General features: G+C 48.3%; 1 protein-coding gene across 7 annotated transcripts in view; it reads right to left on the bottom strand.

Annotated features, from left to right (window-relative positions):
- Positions 1-25081, bottom strand: part of CUX1 (cut like homeobox 1) — a 468328-nt gene that overhangs the window by 369179 nt on the left and 74068 nt on the right. The window contains exon 1 of one of the 7 annotated variants that reach the window (XM_055114739.1): positions 1664-1783. The exons of the other annotated variants lie outside the window; for them this stretch is intronic. Within the exon in view, the coding sequence (XP_054970714.1) occupies positions 1664-1768 (105 nt within the window). The 5' untranslated portion in view covers positions 1769-1783. Of the gene's footprint in view, positions 1-1663; positions 1784-25081 lie in introns of those variants that run through there. 7 annotated transcript variants of the gene reach the window in all.

The raw sequence follows: 25081 nt of genomic DNA, 5'->3' as shown, positions 1-25081 counted from the left end.
CAGCTGGCTTCTCACGGTAGGGACCATCACCCTGAGTCCAAGCAGAGCTGAACGGCGAGAAAAATCAAAGCTGAAGATTTATCCCCACGCCTCCAAGAAGCACACTAGAGCCTCTCCTTCTCCACCCCCTACCACCCACCTCACCAAGTCCCACAGGCTTTCCTCCTTGGCGGAAGTAAACCAGCAAACCTACACGTTACAAGTTCTTGCTGGGAAATGCTTCCTTGGTACCACTACGGGGTGGGCCATGCCGGATGGGATGAAATCATGCTGTCAACTTACAAATCATGGACAGGCCGGGCGAGGTGGCTCACACCTGTAATCCCAGCACTTTGGGAGGCCGAGGTGGGTGGATCACCCGAGGTCAGGAGTTTGAGACCAGCCTGGCCAACATGGCGAAACCCTGTCTCTACTAAAAATACAAAAATTAGCCAGGCATGGTGGTGGGCGCCTGTAATCCCAGCTACTCAGGAGGCTGAGGCAAGAGAATCGCTTGAACCGGGGAGGCAGAGGTTGCAGTGAGCCGAGATCACGCCACTGCACTCCAGCCTGGGCATGAGTGAGGTGTCCCAAGGGAAAAAAGAAAGAAAGAAGAAAGGAAGGAAGGAAGGAAGGAAGGAAGGAAGGAAGGAAGGAAGGAAGGAAGGAAGGAAGGAAGAAGGGAAGGAAGGAAGGAGGGAAGGACGGAGGGAGGGAAGGATGGAGGGAGGGAGGGAAAGAGGGAGAGAGGGAGGGAGGGAAGGAAGGAAGGAAGAAGGAAGGAATCGTAGACACTTTAAAAAGCAGGGGAGGAAAGAAAAAAAAACAACGACAATAAAACAACAAACCAGGCAATGAGGGGAAGATACCACCACACCACACTCTTCTCCCCTTAGTATTTCTGGCATTCAGGCACATCTTGGGCAAACAAGTCCTAAGGAATAACGTGGGCTAGAATTCAAGAACAGATGTCAAAGCTATTGCAGAAAAAAGGGAAACACTGAACATTTTGATAGACCACATTTGAAACACATCCCAGTTAAGGGAAGGCAGGGAAAAAAAAAAAAGAGCAACCGAAACCAATGTGGTGGAACGGGGGATACAGATAAGAGAGGAGCAGTCACAGCGAAGCAGAAGGCTCTTCAAAAATATAAACAATCTGGAGGGAGGAGGGCTTCGACATCTATATTTAAGCAGCAGCAGCCGAAGTTATAAAAGGAGCCTTCGAAAGAAGGCGGGGAAGAAAGCCAATATTGAAATATGACAAAAAAGAAAAAAAAAGAGTTGATGTTTCGTTCCAATCGCACACAGACGCAGAAAACTTAGGAGAAAAACAAAAAGAACATGACTGCTTTCGGCCGGGGGTCCCTACTTCCCCCACTGCATGGAAGCCTAGCAGGGTGGGGGTGCTGGGGGCGGTTACCCAATCGGTGGGCATCTACCGATGTCTTTGAGTCGGCAGGCGCTGGAGGTATGAAGGTGGGGTCCCAGCCCCGACCCCCAACTTCTCATCTAATGGGTCAAGTGTGGGAAACGCTGGGGAAGATGCCAGATGAGCCGGGGGTCTGTGGGCCCCCTCCGTCCCCCTCGGTCCCCACCTGCCCCTCCCTGGGCTGATCTGTCAGAGAGCCTGCCTGGTGGAGGAGGAAACTGAAACAGGTGGCCCGGTGCAAGGTGAACCCACCTTGATCCCGGGGCTGCAGAGCCAGTGCGCCTGCGGCAACTTGCTGCTGGCAGTCGGGGACTCAACGGGGGTCTGCGGCCCTCCCTTCCCCGTGCCTGCAGACATATGCAGGTCGGCATGGGAAACCCACGGGGGTCTCCAAATTTAACACCGAGCCACCACCCGCCACCACAGAAACAGATTGGCACAGCGAGGAGGAGAGACTGAGCTGCCGCCGCCCCAGATTGGGTTGATCAGATTTAAGGCTTGAAATCTTTGACCAGGTCCCTTGGAGAAAATTTTTTTAAAAAACAACACACACACACATAAAAACCAGTACCACCAAATCCTTTCTGAAGGACGCTAAGGCGTTCTCGGGCTGTGGGAGGAGACAGCGATTAAACATAAGCCAAATACTGTTTTATTATCTACCAAGCCTGCCTATCCTCAAAGCGTCAACTACAATGACACATTAACAAGGGAATGAAATGCATCTTGGGGAGGTGGAGGTGGGGGTCCCAAATGCAGAGGCCTCGGCCCATGAGTCACGGGTCACGTGTGAGAAGGCGTATGGAGAGTCGTCACATCTGAAAGGCATTAAAAACCTGGACCCAACCTCCTCCATGCCCAGCAATACCCTGTCGGTTTAGCCCCTCACAGATTTTCCTGTAATGTAAAAAAACACGGTGCATTGTAAGGGATATGATAATCATCAGATACATGCAAGCCAAAAAGCAAACCGCAACACAATGTTTAAAAGAATATCCATCCATATGCTCGCATAGGCTGTGATTATCTCCAGAGGGATACAGAAGAAACTTGTGACCATGCCTGGCTCTCTCCAGAGGGGCCGGTGGGGAGAGGGACTTACTCCATAGTGTGTATCTTTGGACTGTCTTGCCATTTGGATGCATTCTCTAGCTGGAAGAACTGCACTATCTATTAATTTTTACAATCCTGCTAAATGTGAACGAGTGCGTACACAAATGGTAATGCATAGTGTGGGACACGTGAGCCTCTGCGTTACGGTCTGTGTGTCCACCTGCAGGGGCAGAGGCCTGGAATCCAGAGCCTCGTGGGTCTGGTGATGCAAGAAGTGAGGCGAGTATGTCCTTTGTCAAAACAACAGCTGTTTCTTGCACAATATGCTGCCCACTGGCCAGTCTCAGGGCGTATGGAGATGGAGGAGGAGGAGGGAGGGGGGAGGGGGAGGAAGAGGGGAGGAGGAAGAGGGGTTGGTGGTGGCGGTGGCCACTGCTGGTCACAGAAAACACCACCAAGCCAAGCCAGAACTCTCCCGAGGAAGACAGAGGAGGGTATCCGCTCAGATCTAGAACTCCTCTCCAGCTAGAAACACCTGCGGGCCCCTGGTCCCAGGTCCCAGGTCATGGGAAGCTGGCAGGCTAGCAGCAAACTGATGGGCTCAGAACCTGGCACTTCCAACGAGGCTGAGACAGAAACTTTACTGAGAAAATGTCTGGCAAGGAGAGGCACCAGAACGCAGAAAATGTGTTTTTATCTTTCTAAGAGATCACAGGATGACTGATGTCAGGAGGCAATGAGGACCCACATGGGTCAGGTTTCAGTCCCACCCAGCCGGCCCCTTGGCAGCCGTGTGGCCCAGTCCACCTTACACCCCCAGCACTCGCTGGACGGCAACTATTCCTCACTCAAGTCAATGGGCCGAGCTGACCAAGAGCTTCCCAGGTGTAGACTCAGCAAGTGGGTGTCACCAACAGGAGCCCCGCCATTGCACAGAACAGCTTCAGAGGTCAAGGCCAAGGCTCAGGTCATCCACTGGAGGGCCAAGGTCAAGGCCAAGGCTCAGGTCGTCCACAGCAGAACCAAGGCCAAGGCCACGGCTCAGGTCATCCACTGGAGGGCCAAGGCCAATTGCCAAGGCTCAGGTTGTCTACCGCAGGACCAAGGCCAAGACCAAGGCTCAGGCCATCCACGGCAGGACCAAGGCCAAGGCCAACGCCAAGGCTCAGGTCATCCACTGGAGGGCCAAGGCCAGGGCTCAGGTCATCCACTGCAGGACCAAGGCCAAGACCAAGGCTCAGGTCATCCATGGCAGGACCAAGGCCAAGGCCAAAGCTCAGGTCATCCACTGGAGGGCCAAGGCCAATTGCCAAGGCTCAGGTCATCCACCACAGGACCAAGGCCAAGGCTCAGACCATCCACTGGAGGGCCAAAGCCAAGGCTCAGATCATCCACCACAGGGCTGAGACCAAGGCCCAGGCCCAGGCCCAGGCCCAGGCAGTCCACTGCAGGGGCAGGCCAAGCCTATCACCAAGTCGGCCTGGCTGCTGCTGTCTCAGCTCAGAAACCAAGGGCTACGTGCACACAGGCATCCCTCATCCCGTGACGCTGGTGTACAGCTGGGGTGCTGTGGATAGCTGGAATCCTGTTTTCCTCACTGATTACAATTTCTGGGATGTTTTTTCTCCAATTCTGACAGCTCCTCAAAGGGCAAAGCTCCTAACATTTTAAGTTTCTCTCTGCCCCCAACTCCAGACTTTCTGCCAGGCATTTCAGATGTTATTAAAAACAAAATTAAAAAACTACCATGTAACCAGCTGTCTGCTTAACAGAAATAGTGGGAAAATTTTTTTCCCAAATAAGTATTTAAATAACACCAGAGATCCATTCGGATTTGCCCATCTTTTTTTTTTTTTTTTTTTTTTTTGAGACAGTCTTGCTCGGTCGCCCAGGCTGGGGTGCACTGGTGTGATCTTGGCTCACTGGTTAACCTTCACGTCCAGGGTTCAAGACCCAGCCTCCTGAGAAGCTGGGATTACAGGCATGAGCCACTATGCCCAGCTAATTTTTATATTTTTAGTAGAGAGGGGGTTTCGCCATGTTGGCCAGACTAGTCTTGAACTCCTGGCCTCAAGCGATCTGCCCGCCTTGGCCTGCCGAAGTGCGGAATTACAGGCATAAGCCACCATGCCTGGCTTGGATTTGTTCACCTTTAAAGTGTATGTGGGCCGGGAACAGTGGATGATGCCTGTAATTCTAGCACTTTGGGAGGTCTAGGCAGGCAGATCGCTTGAGCCCAGGAGTTTGAGACCAGCCTGGCCAACATGGCAAAACCCTATCTCTACAAAAAATACAAAAATTAGCTGGACACGGTGGTGGGTGCCTGTGGTTCCAGCTACTTGGGGGGCTAAGGCGGGAGGATCATTTGAGCCCAGGAGGTCAAGGCTGCAGTGAGTCATAATCAAGCCACTGTGCTCCAGCCTGGGTGACAGAGGGAGACCCTGTCTCAAAAAGTATAATTGTCAGGAGTTCGAAACCAGCTTAGCCATCATGGTGAAACCCCGTCTCTACTAAAAATACAAAAAATTAGCTGGGCATGGTGGTGTGCATCTGTAATCCCAGCTACTTGAGAGGCTGAGGCAGGAGAATCGCTTGAACTCGGGAGGCGGAGGTTGCAGTGAGCTGAGATGGTGCCACTGCACTTCAGTCTGGGCAACAGAGCGAGACTCTGCCTCAAAAAAAAAAGTGTAATTGTCAGTTGTTTGTTTTAAAGTGGGGGTATGGGAGGCATCCCCACCATTTCCCACTGAGATTTCCGGCAAGTGCTCTCTGCAGACGCACAGGGCCAGGCTCCCACAGGGTGGGTCCTTCTAGGCCTGCAAAGGATGCATCCTGCCCCCAGAACCCCTGGGCTGGTGGGAAAAACATACTTGGACTGGCCACATCAGCAACACAAGTATTCTTGTTTTATTATCTCAAACTTTAATCCAAAGAGTGAGTTCATCTGATGTTTCTTGGGGGATTATCTGTCAAACTAATCAAACAGCACATCCTATATAGAAATCTTAAATGGTTTTGCTAGTGAAAAAAATAGATCACTTGTACAAAAAGGGAAAGGTCGGCCATGGTTCCTGCACAGGAAGGTCCTAAGACCATTTTATTTTTTGTTTCATTTCCAACAACAGAATCATTTCGATGAATGGAGGGTTCTCTGGCTAGAAAGGGGTGGTGGGCCTAAGCCCACCCACCAGCCTCTTTCCATCACCTCTCCAAGTCCCCTACTGAAAACATCCCAAGACGCTTCGAACAGTGGTGTCTAAACTGGAGTCCTGGCCTCAAGCAATTTTCCCACCTCGGCCTCCCAAACCTGAACTGGACTCCTGGCCTCAAGAGATCCTCCCGCCTCGGCCTCCCAAACCTGAACTGGACTCCTGGCCTCAAGAGATCCTCCCGCCTCGGCCTCCCAAACCTGAACTGAACTCCTGGCCTCAAGAGATCCTCCCGCCTCGGCCTCCCAAACCTGAACTGGACTCCTGGCCTCAAGCGATCCTCCCGCCTCAGCCTACCAAACCTAAACTGGACTCCTGGGCTCAAGCGATCCTCTTGTCTCGGCCTCCCAAACCTGACTGGACTCCTGGCCTCAAGCGATCCTCCCACCTCAGCCTCCCTAAGTGCTGGGATTACAGCCTGGATTTGCTCATCTTTAAAGTGTATGTGGGCTGGGTTTGGTAGCTCACACCTGGATTCCAGGCCGCATCCCCATTGTAACCTGTGTGGCTGTGGTCAAATGACTTCCTTTCTCTGGACATAATCAAGATGATGCATTTCAAGTTTGTGGCACGGTAAACGCTACATCACAGTTCATTTTCTGTACTCTCACAGACACATGCTTGACCTCAGACCCGAATTCATTCTGCCACCAGCATCCCCCACCAGGCCAGGGGCTCCAGGGATGGTACAAGTAAATCACAAGTCAACCCTGACTGCCAGGTGCAACAAGGCCGACAGGACCAGACCATGGGACAAAAACAGAGGTGGGGGGCTTAGAAAAGGGAGAAATCAAGGCCAGGCACGGTGGCTCACACCTGTAATCCCAGCACTTTGGAAGGCTGAGGTGGGTGGATCACGTGAGGTCAGGAGTTCAAAACCAGCCTGGCCAACACAGTGAAACTCCGTCTCTATTCAAAAACAAACAAACAAACAAACAAAAAACAGGCTGGGCGCAGTGGTTCACGCCCATAATCCCAGCACTTTGGGAGGCCGAGGCGAGCAGATTACCTGAGGTCAGGAGTTCCATACCAGCCTGGCCAATATGGTGAAACCCTGTCTCTACTAAAAATACAAAAATCAGCCCGGCATGGTGGTGCATGCGGGAAAGTGCCATCCTGTGAGCCTGTGCTCAGTAATGGAAGTGTAAAAACACCTCCCCAGAATATGTCCATCAACAGCAATCAATCTAGTCACTGCAAATACACAGATACACATAGATGCATAGAATCTGCTTCTACCTACACAAGGTTCTGTAGAAGGTTCTACAAACATAAGATACTGGTAGTATCCATACCAGGGAGGGAAATTAAGGGGCTGGGCACTCACTTGGGGGCAGGAAAGTCTTTCATATCTACACTTGAGTACCTTTGGTATTTTAAGCACGTAAATGTAATGCCTACTCCTAAAAGTAAACAATGGTTTTTTTTTCTTTAATAGATGGGAGTCTTGCTATGTTGTCCTGGCTGGTCTCGAATTCCTGGGCTCAGGCGATCCTCCCACCTCAGCCTCCTCAAAGTGCTGGGGTTACAGGGGTAAGCCACTGAGTCTGGCTAAACATTGATATTTTAAAATCTTACTTTTTCCCCTCCAGTAATGAGACCTAGGCTTTGAAGGGCTGACAAGGTCTTAGGACATCTCATTTGCAGAAAGTTCATTTATTCTCTTCGTGGGCTCCATTTAAAGGAGAACCTTGTAGATTCCTAAAGTTAAAGTTCATGTTTTTGCTTATTTCATAAGTTTGTGGCCAGTGGGTGGCTCACACCTGTAATCCCAGAACTTTGGGAGGCTGGAGCAGGTGGATCACCTGAGGTCAGAAGTTCGAAACCAGCCAGGCCAACATGGTGAAACCCTGTCTCTACTAAAAATACAAAAATTCGCCGGGTGTGGTGACGTACACCTGTAATCCCAGCTATTCGGGAGGCTGAGACATGAGAAACACTTGAACCCAGGGGGCAGAGGTTGCAATGAGCCGAGATTGTGCCATTGCACTCCAGCCTGGGAAACAGAGTGAGACTCTGGTCTCAAAAAATAAAAAATAAAAATAAAAATAAATAAAATCTCACTTCTTCCCCTCTAGTAAGGAGACCTAGGCTTTGAAGGGCTGACAAAGTCCTAGGAAACCTCATTTCCAGAAAAGTGCTCCTGCGTAACGCTGCAGAAAATTCATTTTGTTCTCTTCATGGACTCCATTTAAAGGAGAATCTTGCAGAATTCCCAAAGTGAACATTCATGTTTTCACTTATTTCATAAGTTTGAGAACCAGGTCTAACCTCATATTTCCCAAATGTTCTCAGACACTTAATCCTTCCCCATCACTTTCCCACTGACAGGCTTTGATTCACTACTGTGTCATAAAAAATCCTGAATGATGGCCACAGTGTTCTGGTACGTGATGTCAGACACGTGGGCCAGAGGGGGCATCTCGAACCAGGAAGCCAGGGTTTCCACAGAGTGAGACTGACCTCCAAAAGGGGTCCGGGAGTGGGGGGCAGCAGATGAGTGGCAAAGATGGGACAGTGGGAGGGAGAGACCCATGGAACCACCACCACCCACACTGCCCACCCACCTAAGCAGTGAGCTCCCACCCACTCCACCACCCCACACAGGCCTGGGCTTGCAATGAGGAAAAGGAGACAAAAAGCATAATTGAAAACAGGAAAGCTGGAGATACGGCAGCTGCTAGGAGTCAGCCTAATGCAGAGAAGGAGGCACCCTTCCTAGTCCTCAAGAGCATATAGTGGGGGCCTGGAAAGATGACCAGGACGCAGTCCTCCAGGACACGGGGCGCGCCCTGCCAAAGCCCGCCGTGAGCTTGGCGTTCCCTGCTCAAATGCCTTCTGTGGCTTCCTGGGGGCCATGGATAAGACCACCCAGGGCTCCCCAGAACCCTGACCTGGCATGCTGACGTTCCCCTAGTGTCCCCAGGGAACAGGGTCCCCTCCTTTCCCCTCGGACCTCGCCACAGGCTGTTCCTTCTGCTTGGAAACCTTTCCTTTCTCTCTTCCAAAAAATGTTCTGATGCCACTTCCCCAGCTCCCTCCCTGCTCCTCCTGCCTCACCTCATAAGAGATGGGAACCTGTGTGCCCAGCTCAGTGAGTGGCTGCGTGGCAGCTCCCCTAGTCTGGGCACAGGGTTGGTGCCGTCTCCCCATGGGCTGTGAACTCCAGCAAGGACTGTGTTTTGCTCACTATGAATTTCCCAGAACTTTGCAGGGTCCTGGGGACATCACAGGCATGTAGTCGGCGCTAGTAAATTAAAGAATAGCTGGCCACAGTGGCTCACACCTGTAATCCCAACACTTTGGAAGGCCGAGGTGGGGGGATCACTTGAGCCCAGTACTTTGAGACCAGCTTGGGCCACATAGCAACACCCTGTCTCTCCAAAAAAAAAAAAAAAAAAGTTAGCTGGGCATGGTGGCGCACACCTGTAGTCCCAGCTATTTGGGAGGCTGTGGTGGGAGGATCACTTCAGGTCAGAAGTTCGAGCCCAGCCTGGGCGACAGAGCAAGACCCTGTCTCATTAAAAAAAGAAAAAGAAAGAAAGAAAATACTGGGCACGTGGAGAAGCAAGCGCTTGCCCAAAGACTGATTTTCTGGTTATCTGGCGGGTTAATAAGAAACACTGCATGTTCAGGAATCTCTACACAGGGCAGCTGGCAATGCTTTCCCATCTTGGAGATTAGGGCCGAATGAACAGAAGGAAACCTCTTGGCCAGATCTCACGGCGTATGGTGGCTGTGTTTATTTATGGTGTGGTTTTCTCACCACGAGGGTGGATCTTGGTCCCCAGTACCCTGAAGAAGAGAGGATGTTCCGGGTCTAGGAGAGGAAAGAGGTGTCTACAGCATGGTGTGGAGGGAAGGGCACTGAATTTCTGATCCAAGGGACCAGCGTGAACACGGATTCCCACTGCCTGTCGGGTGAACAGAATCTAGAATCTGTAAGATGGGCGCAACGCCACCTCCTCTGCTGTTTCCCACAACGCATACAGGGATGCAGAGCGGTCTGCTGTGGCTGTCGCTCCAGCTCCCTTGGCCCCACAGATGAAGGCAGAGAGGCAGCAATGAGTCCCAAATTGGGAGAAGAATGAGCATGCTTGGAAAACAGCTTTGTGCACCTAAACTCCTAAAATCATAGTGCTTTTCCTGGGTAGGTCACATCTTCCACCAAAATCAGAGGGCAGGAAAAGACCTGGTTCACTTCCAGTTGCCATAGTTTATACGAGACAATGTCTGGCTACTACAAAACGAGGGAGAGAGGTTCTGAGCCCCCCACCCAGAGACACAGCCTTGGGTAGGTCACCTGGCTCTCACCCTCCCCAGCTGAGTGATCCAGACAAGCGATTTAATGTAAAATGGGGACACCCTCTGATACATACTTCATAGAGCTGCTATGAGGATTAAGTCACATAAAACGCCCAGTGCAATGAGCGTGGACATCAGTTTCTCTTCCTCTTGCTATTCAATCTGACTCCACCTCGTATAAAGATTACGTGCCCATGTTCCTTTAATTCTCAAAATGGGGCCAGGCGCAGTGGCTCACGCCTGTAATCCCAGCACTTTGGGAGGGCAAGGCAGGGGGATCACCTGAGGTCAGGACTTTGAGACCAGCCTGGCCAACATGGTGAAACCCCATCTCTACTAAAAATACAAAAATTAGCTGGGCGTGGTGGTGGGCGCCTGCAATCTCAGCTACTTGGGAGGCTGAGGCAGGAGAATCGCTTGAACCCGGGAGGCAGAGGTTGCAGTGAGCCAAGATCACACCACTGCACTCCAGCCTGGGCAACAGAGTGAGACTCTGTCTGAAAAAAAAAAAAAAAAAAAATTCTCAAAATGTTATTATACACTTGATATGTATCAGTATTTCTTGATTCTGAGAGATCATTTGATATTAACTCCCAATCACGGAAATTCAAGTGAAACTTACGAGCTGCGGCCTTTCCATGGAAATGCTATTCTCTTGAATCTGTTCAGCACACCCCCAGAAAATGAACAGAAGTACAGTACTGACTTAGGGTAGACAGTAGGGGTAAAAAGGGACAGAGGCGGAGACAAAATTTCTCAGTATATAAACATACAAATTTTATTTTTTTGGAGACAGGGTCTCACTGTGTCACCCAGGCTGGAGTGCAGTGATGCAATCACAGTTCACTGCAGCCTCGAACTCCTGGGCTCAAGCAATCCTCCCGCCTCAGCCATCTGAGTAGCTGGGATTACGGGCATGTGCCACCATGTCCAGCTAATTTGTGTGTGTGTGTGTGTGTGTGTGTGTGTGTGTGTGTGTGTGTGTGTGTGTGTGTTTTGTAAAGACGCGGTTTTGCCATGTTACTCCTGAGCTCAAGTGAACGCCCCCCACCTCAGCCTCCCAAAGTACTGCCATTACAGGTGCGAGTGACCGGACCTGGCTAAAATTTTGATTTTAGACCAAGTGAACACGTTACCTATTCAGAAAATAAGATTGAATAAAAAATTATAATTTGGTCTATGAGTATAAAAGCTATGCGTACAAAGTTTTCCTACAAGCCTTTTTTATAAATCTCTCAGAACTGAGAGATTTCCATCAAGAATCAAGAATTTGTTTTTTTGTTTTTCACCCCGTCACAAACCCACTCTGCGAAGATGAAAATGCCAGATGTATCCAACAAGCATTGCACTCCATAGAATACTTGCTAGACGCTCATTTAAACGGTGAGATGTGAGAGACGCTGTCTCGGAGACGCATAATGACATGTAAGGCGGAGCAGGTGCCGGGGGCAGGCCACGTGGCCGGCTCTGTGGCAGGGAGAGGGGAGGATAATTCTCAGCCCTAACGAGAAGGGCTCTGCTTTATGGATTACTCAAACCACATGACATTACTGATATTTGACCATTTTTGAGCTACAAAAAAAGTCCGTTTTATAAGCAGTATTCTTTACTGCTCTGTTGTGGCTGTTATCTCAAAACAACACACAATTCTGCCTGCCAGGCTCAGCCTTGTAGGCACACGCAGTGCTCCCCACTACAATCTTCGGCTCTGCAAGGAGCCCAAAGGACCCTAATTCCCCCCACCCAGCCAGCCCCCTAGGGTACGGTTCTTGGGGTCTGCTCATCTCCATTTGCCTGGGTTCCCCATAGCTTTCTCCCGGCCATCTTGCCTCCTGTTAAAGTGGGACCTCCCCCGCCACCACCCGCCTTGGGTAGGTCACTTGTTTTCTACCTCCTGTGTTACCCCATACCACGATGGGGAGGGGCTACTGAGGTCTGGCCGGCTGCTGACCCTGCCCCTCCTCTTGGCCTCGGGGTCAACCAGGGAGAGAGGCAGCCACAGGTGGTTTGCTGATCTGGTCTTACAGATAAGGAAACCAAGGCTTCGCATGAATGTGACTCACCACTGAAACAAATGCCCGGGAAACAGGCCCCTTGACTTCATGCCTTCTCTTATTCTTTTTATACTTAGCATACATCATGAGACATATGGGAACTTGTTAAAATTAAGAAACATCAGCCATTAAAATTAAGAAATATCAGAGGGGTGTGGTGGTGCACAACTGTAGTCCCAGCTACTCGGGAGGCTGAGGCGGAAAGAGCCCACGAGTCCTGCCTGGACAACACAGCAAGACCCATCTCTTAGAAAATTAAGAGATGCCCATGAAGGTTGATTTGGGCAGTTGATGGCTAAGATATTAATTCCTCTGCCCAGCTCGATGGCACTGCCCCACTGCTCTGTTTGCAGGACAGAAGACGGATGTCAAAGACAACAGACAGGCCCCAACTCCGCACAGCTGCATCCGGCACAGAGAAAGACTTGGGAGATTTGTAGTGTGTTGACCCTCCAACCAATTAATTGGCTCCAGGGACCAACTAATGAAATGAGAGGGATGAATGGGAACTGCACTATCCAAAATGGTAGCCAGTGGCCACATGTGGATTACATTTCATCTAAGTTAAATTTAAAATTTGTTCCCTCCATTTCAGCTGCCATACTTCAAGGGCCCAACAGTTACATGTAGCTAGTGGCAATTATATTTGCTGGGGCGGGCAGAGACCATTTAATCAACACAGAGAGTTCTAGGGACAGTGCTGGCCTCCAATGACCCCCAGGTCCTGAGGATAACGCTATTAACCATTGCAAGGGAGGTACCGCCCCATTTCACAGACTGAGGAAGCTGATGATCAGATGACTGACCGGCTTTGTCGAAATCATAGCAGGAGAGGTAGGGCCTGGATTTGAATTCAGATTCGGCCGACTGTCCAACTGAGGCTCTCTGCAGAACACCATGCCACCATCTCTTCCCCATGCCTCTAGCTGAATGCAATTCCCTGTCTCCATGAAACAGGGGGCGAGGTCATCAGTGAAAAACGAGACGGGGCAGGGAAACCGTTGTGGCTGAGTCTCAAAATAGTCCTGCCACTGCCAAAAGGAATAGCTCTGATCTCATCTGCGCTGGTAAAAATGTTTTCCTCCTAAAGTATTTGTTTCAGAAATAAGCCTTTAATTTGAATGCTTTCAGAGCCAACATTTCTGTCTGCTGAAAATATTTATTTCTATTGTTTGGCAGGAATCAATTTGTTAGGGCACCAGCCATTCTGGCAAGGGCTCCCTTCCCCTTCGCGAGGAGAACACTGGCGGGGAAGCCACCCGCGAGCCTGTGGCTCACTCCCTGTTGGGGTTTCTCAGCCACTAACATCTGCCCGGGCAGACACGGGCTGCTGGGGAACAAAACAAACCACCTAGTGTGTGTGTGCCCGGGACATATACGCTTTGGGGGGTCCCTGGGAACGTACAGCTGGGCCTGGTGGGCCACTGGCTGCTTATGACTTGCAGAATTAAAATAGATTTTGTGGCCAGGCACAGTGGCTCACACCTGTAACCCCAGCACTTTGGGAGGCCAAGGCAGGTGGATCACCTGAGGTCAGGAGTTCGAGACCAGCCTGGCCAACATGGCAAAACACTGTCTCTATTAAAAATACAAAAAAATAGCCGGGCGTGGTGGTGCAAGTCTGTAATCCCAGTTACTCGGGAGGCTAAGGCAGGAGAATCGCTAGAACCCTAGGGGCGGAGGTTGCAGTGAACCAAGTTCACACCACTGCACTCTAACCTGGGTGACAAAGCAAGACTCCGTCTCAAAAACAAATAAAAACAGATTTTGCTTAATTATTTTGCAAGTAGAAGAAGGCTGGTGACCCAATATTGGGTGATTTTTTGTATAGCCCTGTTTCTTCCAGAGCTGGGCCCACCCTACCCAGGGGCATTACTGGGCCCTAGGAAGCAGTAGGGGCATTTGGGGTAGACCAGGTTCCATCCTGGATTCAGCAGCTTCTTGTTATGGGAACTTGAGCAAGTCACCAAGACTTCCTGAGCATCGATTTTCCCACTGGTAAAATATACCACCTACCTCATCTCCCAGGGTCGTTGGAAAACTATGTGATATATAAACAGAACAAGACATACTCTTCTAAGTTAAAAAAAAGTTCCAGAGAGATAGTAGTTATCATTGTTAGATTCTTCAGTGATTAAGTATCCTGCAACTTACACACATAAGCTCCTTTTCCCATATGCTCTGGGGTTCGGATGGGAGGTGGTGCCTAAGAGACGGATCATGCAAGTTAAAAGCTATCACAGTTATAGGTGAAGTGCTAATAACTTCATTTTGAAACTGTCAGGTTTGGCTTTTTTTTTTCTTCTTCTGAATCACAGCTGTGGCTTGCACTAGACCTCTACCTGTGGCTGTGTTCCCTTCTCACATTTTAATTAGCAAATAAAAACTCCAGAAAGCTCTCAAAATGTTTCTGCCTGGATTTTACAAGGAAAAGTTAAAAGATGCCAACTGGCTCCTGGGAAAAAACCAAACTAGTAAGAGGCATCTATCAACAAGGCAGAGCAAGTTCATCCGGAGAGCTTATGCCAGGCCAAGAAATACCATCTCGGAGCCAGCTTTGATTTTATTTTTGCAGTTAATTTTCAAGATTTTCGGTGCCGCATTCGGCGAGTGAGGTTTACAACATCCTGCCATTGGCTGAGAGCTGCTGCCAGCCAGATGGCCCCGCAGAACGACACTCGTATGGCGGAGAGAGCGGGCGTCGCAAGTGATTCCTTCGCTGCCTCCTGGCACCGGTACCGCTGGCTGCCACCAGGAAACCTGGGTTCTGGGCACCAACAGGTTACACTACATGACAGCTCCTGGTGCCAAGAGCGGAGATGCGATTTTAAAGGGGCCGCGTCAATCCTCAGTGAGTTTCACTTCTAGCTCTGCTGGACATGAGGGACACAGGCAGAGGGAAGAGGCTGCTTCATGGGCTGCCCAGAAGTGCTGCTAGTCTCCCCATTCTGGGCGCTGGAACAGTGACTCCAGCTGTCAGCATCACCCCATCCTGTCCAGGGCGCTTTCTACAAGATAGCTGAGGGGCTCTTTAACTTAGACTCTGTAAAGCTAGCTAAAGAGCTATTGCTAACCACCTAAACTTGCACTAAATGAAGATACACAATTAAGAAGCACAATTACAGCTCCTGCCGCTATGTGATGGGGTTCTGGCATGAATTCCCATCCAGTGCCCTCGGCTGGGGCAGCTCCCCACACTCTCCAAGTTCACACCATGCTCGATGGCCCCCTCTTCATCCTAGGTCTCTGTGCCAGGCCCCTGGAGGTAGGAAATTCATGCCAATTACCAAGCTTTCCCAATCTCCCTGTGACTCCTCCAAGTTCAAGTTCTCATCACCGGTTTTTCTCGAACTCTAGACGTGAGTTCTTATGTACACAGACATCAGGACTTTTTCTCTATCAAACTCAGCAAAATGACACCACCTGTTTTGGCCCAGGAAGGACATCTCTCTATACCTGATGTTCTCTGTATGCTGGGCCTCCTGTGACTTCTTTATTTTTTTATTTTTTTGAGACAGAATCACTCAGACTGGAGTGCAGTGACACAATCGAATCTTGACTCACTGCAACCTCTGCCTCCTGGGTTCAAGAGATTCTCCTGTCTCAGCCTCCCGAGTAGCTGGGATCACAAGAGTGCACCACCACACCTGGCTAATTTTTTTTGTATTTTTAGTAGAGACCGGGTTTTGCCATGTTGACCAGGCTGGTCTCAAACTCCTGACCTCAAGTGATCCACCTGCCTTGGCCTCCCAAAGTGCTGGGATTACAGGCGTGAGCCACTGCGCCCAGCCTCCTGTGACTTCTTGAGGACCAACTGGCAGGGAGGGGATTGTGATCTGGTTTGAAGGGCAAAAGGCCGCTCAGTAATGTGGGATCTATAAGGACCCACTCCACCCCATCACCATCTTATCACTACCACCCAGGGTCTGGACCCCAGAACACTGCCCATGCAGCAACAGGAAGCAACTTGGACCAGGCAGCCTTGGTGATGCTCTCCAGCCACTTCTCTGCCCACGAGGTTCCATCACAGACAAGAAGCCACAGGCAGCCATGCACAAGCAGCCGCCAGTGGACGGGGCTCTGGGATGCTGCACCTATGTGCACCAACGCCTTCCACGCCACTCAGTATGTTATTCTTCCAAGCTAGTGTAACTATAAAGGAAATTAGCCGGGTGCGGTGGCTTATGCTTTGTAATCCCAGCACTGTGGGGAGCCAAAGCAGGCAGATCACCTGTGGTCAGGAGTTCGAGACCGGCCTGGCCAACATGGCAAAACCCTGTCTCTACTAAAAATATAAATATTAGCCAGGTGTGGTGGTGCGTGCCTGTAATCCCAGCTACTCAGGAGGCTGACGCAGGAGAATCACTTGAACCCGGGAGGCGGAGGTTGCAGTGAGCCAAGGTCGCGCCGCTGCACTCCAGACCAGGCCACAGGGCGAGACTCTGTCTCAAAAAAAAAAAAAAAAAAAAAAAAAAAAAAAGACACAGAAATGGAAAGAAACAAGAATAGTCTCTGAAGGAATCCTGAAGCAGCTTCAGTGAATAAAGTACATACAGGAAGCCGCCCCAAGAAGAGAAAATAGGATAAACTAAGAGGGAATTACGAGCCTGGCACTGAATGGCGTTGGAGACTTCCCCGTCCCGGCGGCTGCCAGTTCTTCTCCTCGTCCCCACTGCTTTAAACACGGGGAGCCCAGAGCCAGTGAGCTGCTGACCTGTCAGATCTGACTTCTGGAATAAAAATGAAAAGGCCGAGTGGCAGCCGTAACATGGAATTTCCTTGTTTTTATTAGTTTAAGGCTCTTAAAGAGTGACTTTTACATTGGGGAAAACTTCTCAAATATGTACTACTTGAGACTTAGATCCAGTTACCTCTCACATGTTTTCAATCATTCTGCTTGCCAATTTTACTAGATATCAAAAGACATTTGCGGTTTAAAGCAGGGGAATGGGTCCCCTCCAACCATTCCCCACTCCAAGTACATCTGCGCTCCCTGCGGTGACTCTTCCCCCTAGATCCCTGACCCCTCGGGGCTGCCAAAAAGGCCCACCGGGGTACCGGGGGTGCTACTGGATCCACGCAGGCAAGCTGGGTGGGGGTAGGAGGGCGGTTTATTTCAAGCACTGGTACTGCAGGGGAAGAATTTTTTGGTTTTGGTTTTTAGACAAAAACTATTGATAAAATCCAGCTTTTTACATGACTTGCCACTTACATCAAGTCCAAGGAACAGAGGTACCTCTTGAAACACACACACCAATAAGCAAAACCCTAAGACCACCACACTGGAAAAAAATTGGTTATTCAGTCATCCATCCCAAGAGCTGAAACTATAAAGATTTGGGGATGATAATATCAGACTGGTCACGCTATAGTCTGGGGTTCATTTAACATTGAAGCTGGGTGTGAAAATAGTAAACTGTTGCCCATGACCTGCGCTGTGATACTTAACATCAGCAGAAATAATTATGAAAGTCTAACCAATTGTGTTGTTATAAATCTTCTAACTAAGCACAGAACCTCTACTTTTTTCTTTTCTTTATTTTATTATTATTATTATTTTTTTTTAAGAGACAACATCTCGCCCTTCACTCAGGCTGGAGTACAGTGGCACGATCATAGCTCACTGCGGGCTTGAACTCCTGGGCTCAAGCAATCCTTCCACCTCAGCCTTTCAAGTAGCTGACACGACAGGTGCATGCCACCATGCCCAGCTACTTTTTAAAAATTTTTGTAGAAATGAGGCCTCGATATGTTGCCCAGGCTTCACTTGCTGTATTAACCAAACACACCCAGGGGTGGCTGAGCCTTCGAGGATGTCAAGCCACAAGATGTCTAATAGCAAATGACGTAAAACTCTGCGCTGTCATCCAGGGACAGAGATGGGAAGAGAGAGTTTGAAACCTCATTAAAAACAAAATGAAACACACTTCCTGCTTCGCAGATGCGTCCTAAATAGTTTGCTTGATATAAATTCAGAGGAAGGCCTAATAAGAGGGAGTAAATGGGTGCTGGCTGAAAGGAGGCTGCCCTTCAAGACAGTTGTGTGTGCGTGACTTTTCTGCACATCAGATAGGCTCAGGGGGGCCACTGCTGAGCCAGGCTTGTATCTTACTCTTCACAGGGACTGACTGCTTGCCTTATACAAAAAGGATAATACTGACTGCTCGTAAGAACTTACTGGGAGTGCGTCTCTAAATTTCTGGTACAAACGTGCACTTTCCCTATGAATACTCAAAGGCAAACAAATCCTCTAAGATGAAAAACTTCGTATTTAGTTTGTTAGGGACAGACAGGCTCCACATTTCAGCACAAACATTTATTTTTAATCAAGCTAATTTTTTATTTTTCCCATTTGAGACCTGTTAATTCCATGACTGAGAATTCATCAAGTTTCAGACTGGAATTAATTTTAGCAACTGCTTTATACCAAAAATATTAGTGACGGTAGCTGTGTAACTGGCTTTGCTTCACAGTCTGTCATGGGAAAGTCTGAGCATTTGTGTTCCTTCCAGAGTCTAGTTGGAGCTGACAAAGGCGAGTTCTAAAGTGAGTTCACCATTTTCCCCTGAGGAGCAGAGCTGTCAGAAGCAATACCAGCAATCTGTTCACTGGTCCACTTTACACAAAGCTGACTGTGGCGTTCCTGTGTATACCTTCATACACCCCTTCATTCACCCATTCACGTTTCTGCAAACGCACACCGATTCGACGCTTACTGTGCATGTCCCCACGGTGCCTGCTGTTGCTCTGTTCCCACACCTGCTTCCTGGCCTACCTGCTGCACCTGGGGCAAGGCTGCCCACCACCTGCAAGAGCTGGAGGTCGGAAGACTGCTGGCTGTGGTCTGCTCTTTTCATTTTAATTTTATGGGTGAGCCAGGCATGGTGGCTCACACCTGTAATCCCAGCACTTTGGGAGGCTGAGGTGGGCGGATTGCTTCAGGAGTTTGAGAACAGCCTGGGCAACATAAGGAGACCCTGTCTCTTCGAAAAAATAATAAATAAATAAATAAATACGCCAAGTGCAGTGGTGCATGCCTATAGTCCCAGCTACTTGGGAGTCTGGGGAGGTTGAGGCCGCAATTAGCCGTGATTGTGCCACTGCACTCCAGCCTGCATGACAGAGTAAGACCCTGTCTCCAAAAAAAAAAAAAAAAACTTCACAGGTGATACAAGGAAACATGGCCCCCAAATCACCAATAATCCACCCCCTTCCAGTTTACTCCCACTCTCGCCTCTACAAGAATTAGGCAAATGTGACAACTTCTCACTGCCTCGCTGAAAACTCAATCTCTGTGACTTCTTTTGGAGGGCAGGATTGGACTGGCAGCTGACTACAGGCAGCCATGAATTCCTTCCGAAGGGATTCAGGACTTCAGGTGCTCTCTTAAATCTTTCTTCCCCTAAAATTCTTTTAAGAATGCAGGCTCCTTTTGGGGCTGCAATGCAGAGCTGAGTCTATCTATGGGACAGACACCAGCAAAGCTTACTGACATCCCACCCCTATGGACAGGTGAGAACACTCCCATCACAGCAATTTCAAAGTCTCAAGTTCCTTTATTTCCAATACTGTCCAGACCAAGCTGCCCATCCAAAGCCTTCATGTCCAGTCTCTTCCCCATGCCAGGGTCTCAGGCCAGACTCACCCAGACCATTGGTTTCCCAATGGCCCTTACCATTGGGATCCAACTGTGGCTACAATGGGGAAGCCTGGTTGATTAGTTCTGCCTTTTTGAGGAGCTACAAAACTCTAGGAAAAGCACTTCCCACATGATTTCCAAAATACCCAGTGTTTGAGGTCAGGAGTTCAAGACCAGCCTGGCCAAAATGGCGAAACCCCGTCTCTACTAAAAATACAAAAATTAGCCAGGCGTGGTGGTGCATGCCTGTAATCCCAGCTACTCAGGAGGCTGAGACGGGAGAATTGCTTGAACCCAGGAGGCAGAGGTCGCAGTGAGCCAAGATCGCACCACTGCACTCCAGCCTGGGCAACACAGCAAGACTCCATCTCAAAAATAAATAAATTAATTAAATAAAATACCCAGCGTTTTAAGGAGTCTAGGAAGCCGACCAGTACTCAGACTTGGAGACAGGCTGGGGAGGTCACCATCCCAGCACTCAGGGAGCTCAATCATACCTAGGGAAGAACTCCCTAGGGTTACAGAAACCACACTTTAGTTCAACAATCAAACCAGGTACTCCTCTCCAGCGCTCACTTTGAGAAACATCTTTCAGGAACCCCCAAAATGCTTAAATAGTACCCTCCTCCACAGCAGTGCTGTCCCCACCATATGATTTATTTACTCCATGAGAGTTTTATTTAAGACCAGAATTGAAGCGTGCTGTTATGAATCTGAGTGGCTGCAAAAGCCTAAAAACTGCTTTGTACTGGGCATTCCATTGTCAAAGCACTTCCATTCTTTAAAACCTGCGCCATAGGCCGGGCGCAGGGGCTCACGCCTGTAATCCCAGCACTTTGGGAGGCCGAGGCGGGTGGATCACCTGAGGTCAGGAGTTTGAGACCAGCCTGGCCAACCCGGCGAAATCCCATCTCTACTAAAAATACAAAAAATTATCCGAGTGTGGTGGTGGGCGCCTGTAATCCCAGCGTCTTGGGAGGCTGAGGCAGGAGAATAGCGTGAACCCAGGAGGCGGAGCTTGCAGTGAGCCGAGATCGTGCCGCTGCACTCCAGCCTGGGCGACAGAGCGAGACTCTGTCTCAAAAAACAAACAAACAAAAAAACAAAAAAACTGCACCATAATTCAGTCTTTCTGCAGATTGGAATGAAATTCTGGTCAGACCTTGCATAACTTTCTGAGGAATTATAATAGTTCCATCCTTGTCAGCTAATTTAAGTTTTTTGAAAAACCAACAAATCCCTACATAAGACATTCTCCTACTTGGCGACCCACTATGGTGATGATCAGACACCGGTACCCGAGGCAGCTTTTCAGGCGTGCAAAGCCAAGATGCGGGCCCAGACAACACAGTGGACTTTGGAGCAAGAGATTTGCCACTTATTTACAACATCTCCAAAGCATTTCTAACTTGAATATATATTTCACACAGTACCAAAACTTTTAAATATCCACAAGAAGATTTCATTTTTATAGGCAATAAACATTAAATCTAAAGGACTGGGACATAAAAAGTGTTTTAATGCCGTATAAATCACCTTTCCCTAGACAGACTAAATCTCCGAAGGTTTTAAGGACTGCAATATAAATTTTTATGGCAAATTATCTACATAGAAATTATCTGCATGAGATGCACTTTTACTTCTCATTCTCATTTACATAGTGCTGACAATCTTTTCAATCACAACAGCCAATCCAATTTGGGAAGTCAAATAAATGTGGGGAAGAAGCACAAGGGCTTAAGCTAGACAAGGATCTTTCCTTCTTTCTCTCTGCCCCTAACATCAGCATGCAACTGGGTCTGTCCATTTCTCTACGTTAGAGTCTTTGGCAAACTTGGCCCAAAAGGGATGCTTGGCTGCTCAAATGATGAAAGAACGCTCGCAGGGGGCAAGGTGACCCTCCGTGCCCCAAACGCGCTTCTTACCAGGCAAATCAGCCCGACAGCTTCACACCACAGCCTGGAGCTGATGTTTCCAGAACTTTCCGTCTACAAGGCAAATCTTTCACGTGCAGTTTTGTTTCCTAGATTAAAATTTTAAAAGGAATCCTGTCGAAAGTAGAAATTAGAAACAAAATAAAAAGTAATAAAAATAAAAAGTAAAACAAACTTGCCAGGCGCAGTTGCTCATGCCTGTAATCCCAGCACTTTGGGAGGCTGAGGTAGGAGGGTTGCTTAAGCCCAGGAGTTCGAGACCAGCCTGGGCAACACAGCAAGCCCTCATCTCTATTTAAAAAAAAAAAAAAAAAAGTAATAAAAATAAAAAGTAAAAAGAAAATAGAAATTAGGACTTTTCTATCAGAAAGCAAAATATGATGTCATCAACAAACATTTTATTATATTAGTGAGTTATAAAATGTACAGCCTGCCCCCCAAATACAAGAAGACGGTATTTCTCTCCTCTCTTAAGAGTTATTTTCTAGTAATAGAACAAGAGAAACTAGCAAACATGCCCACGTTCAGGCCTGCAATTAATCTTAGCCAGCTGTCTGAAGAAGGAAAAAGAGAAAGGGTTTCTGGAAACGTTTTCCCTATTGGTTTTATTCATATAATAAATATTAAAGCTAATTTTGGGGGCCTTTCATCTAGGATAGTTTTAGGCCCTTTAATGGTCTAAAAATTTAAATACAGCTCTCCCTCATTCTCTTGCAGGGCCTAATTAAACAAAAATAGATCTAGCTCACAAAATTATACACAAAAATGAAAAAAAGTATTTTGGCAAAGGGCACCAATTTTCACTGACTCGAGCGTGGCTATATAAGCATTAACAACATACTGATAGGAACAGAAAGCACATTTTAACAACATTTTTCAATTAAACAGTCACATTCTTGTGAAATAAAAATCCACGCAGACTCTCAGACTGCGTATAACATAGTAATGATGAGACCATTTCCTCCGGCTCATTACAAAATTTTCTTGTTGAAGTGGCAATTTCTGTCCTGGATGTCTAAATGAGGGTAATTAGAAGCCCACAGTAACTTCTGAAAAACGGAACAACCAGAAGACACTTTGGGATACGGTGCCAGAAACACTCTGTTTTGCAAATGAAGGAGGTAACATTTTCTTTCCAGATTAAAAGATTCTTGATGCCAACTAACAGCCGCTTGTGTAATCTTATTTAAAATGTGCTAAAGCATTACACCACTTCACCAAATGGGAGAAAAAGGAACGATACTAAACCTAGCATTGAAAGAATCTGACCAGCATATTGCTTCTAGATTAAGTTTTCTTAAGTCCAACTGTCTTCAGCCTGCCGCTGGTCAGTGCAAGGAGAGGCTCAAAGTCCGGACTGACTCTCCGCTCCAACACAAAAGAGATGCTCCTAGATCTGATTCATTCAACAAGCCTTTTAGGGAGTGGATTTCTGGGGACAAGATGCTGAAATAGGCACTGCCCATTACCCACACAGGGTTTCCAGTTTACAAGTCTATGTGAAAGAAAAGAAAATTATCAACAAAGTCTTACAGACCATTGCATTTAACACTTATTGACACTGTACAGTGGAGAAAATGATGAAAAACTGGTAGACATTCTCCACACAGAAATTCAATACCCATTCCAATTGGTTTTTAAAAATAACAATTTCTTTAAATTTAGAGAAGAAAATAAAAGGATGACTGTCCCCAAACTAATATTTGAAACCTACAACCCCAAATTCAGAATTCAATCAAATGCCACCATCTCCATGAACCCTTCCCTATTCTCCCTGGCCAGAAGTCACATTCTGGATGGTTTCTGATTATGAGTGTGTCTTCTATGACCCTGCTAAATACAGCTCCAAGAAGGTACGGGCTGTCTTATTGATCTCTGGGTTCCCCACAGCACCCCATGCAGGTCAGAAGTAAACCCCGATCATTAAGCGAGTCAAGGGATCCAGTCCTGGATGGGTGTGAGGGCTTATGCCTGTAATCCTAGCACTTTGGGGAGGCTGAGGCAGGAGGATCACTTGAGCCCAGGAGTTTGAGACCAGCTTGGGAAACAACTACTTATGAGGTCTTGTCTCTAGAAAAAATACAAAAGTCAGCTGGGCCTGGTGGTGAGCACCTGTGGTCCCAGCTACTCGGGAGTCTGAGGCGTGAGGATTGCTTAAGCATGTAAGTTAGAGGCCACAGTGACTTGTGATCAAACCACTGCACTCCAGCCTGGGCAGAAGAGCAAGACCCTGTCTGAAAACAAACAAAACAACAACAAAACAAAATAAAAAAACAGATCCAGTCTCAGACTCCAAACAGCCAACTTCACTGAATTAGAGTCCCAAATGAGACAAATAAAACATTTTTGGTGTCTACCTCTAGTGGTTAAACGTCTTTGAGAACAGAATTACAGGGTCCATAATAACTCTAAAAGATACTGCCATAGAGAAGTATTCAAAATGTGACACAAAATCATATTCCCCCCGCCCCCGCTCAAAAAAAAAATCCTGCTAAGTGATCTAACACTAAACAAGAATTAAGACATCCTACTTAAGTGACAAAAGAAGAGTTAAAAATAAGCACCAAACAACAGCCTAAACAATGTCAGGCCACACTTCAGAAATAAAAAAGGTCTCATATGAGTGTGTAAAGTGAGAAGCAGGAGATGGTGACGGTAACAGCCACAGCCTGGAAGAGTTCGAGGTTAACTTGCCCAATTCATTAACTAAATAGAGGTTAAATCAGAGTTTGAATGAATACAATTCAGAAAATGGAAGGGTAGATTTGTGTCCCAGCAGTGAGTAGAAATACACAAGCAGAAACAAGCTGCTATTTTCGCACCAACCTCTCTATATATTTTATAAAAGGGACTCACCGTTTTTCCCCGTACTGACCCACAAAACCAGCAGCTTAAAAATGTAAGGCGCGTGTATCACTCTGATCCCAAGAACAAACCTGGTGCCAGGCCTTGCTGAGCACTTTGCACCCCTCATGCTGATTCCCACGAAGGACAGGCTGCAGGGTGGGCTCTCCTAGCCAGCTCTGACCCAAGGCGGGGGCGGAGGAGGGGACAGCTGTCCTTCATGTGAGCTCTGAACCCCGAGTCTCTCATGTCCCCATTTTGACCATGGTTGGGGATTTTAGCACCTCTGGACCTAACACCCTGTCCTTCCCTGGCCAGCCCACTTTCATCCCACTGTGCTGGTTTGGGGGACACTGCTGTGAACCAAAAGACTCCCCACAGCCCCCCTATTCTTTGAATCTCTAAACACTGCCAGCTTCAGGGCTCCCCGTCAAGCCCATCTGCCAAGACACCGATTATCCCACGCTGGCCTTCCCTGATACTGAAGCACGTTCCTTCAAATGTCAGTCAGTGTTTTTCCTCGCACCCTCTTCCTCCAGCCAGTCCCTGCCACTGGCATTCTCTCTCCCCAAATCCCCGGGGGCACCCCACCACACACTGGCGGGAGTGGTTCCACCATCAAGGCAGCTGCA

Source organism: Pan paniscus, chromosome 6 (genome assembly GCF_029289425.2).
Source record: "Pan paniscus chromosome 6, NHGRI_mPanPan1-v2.0_pri, whole genome shotgun sequence".
NCBI lineage: Eukaryota > Metazoa > Chordata > Mammalia > Primates > Hominidae > Pan > Pan paniscus.
Note: the sequence above shows the minus strand (reverse complement) of the source record. Positions and strands in the feature narration are given on the sequence as shown.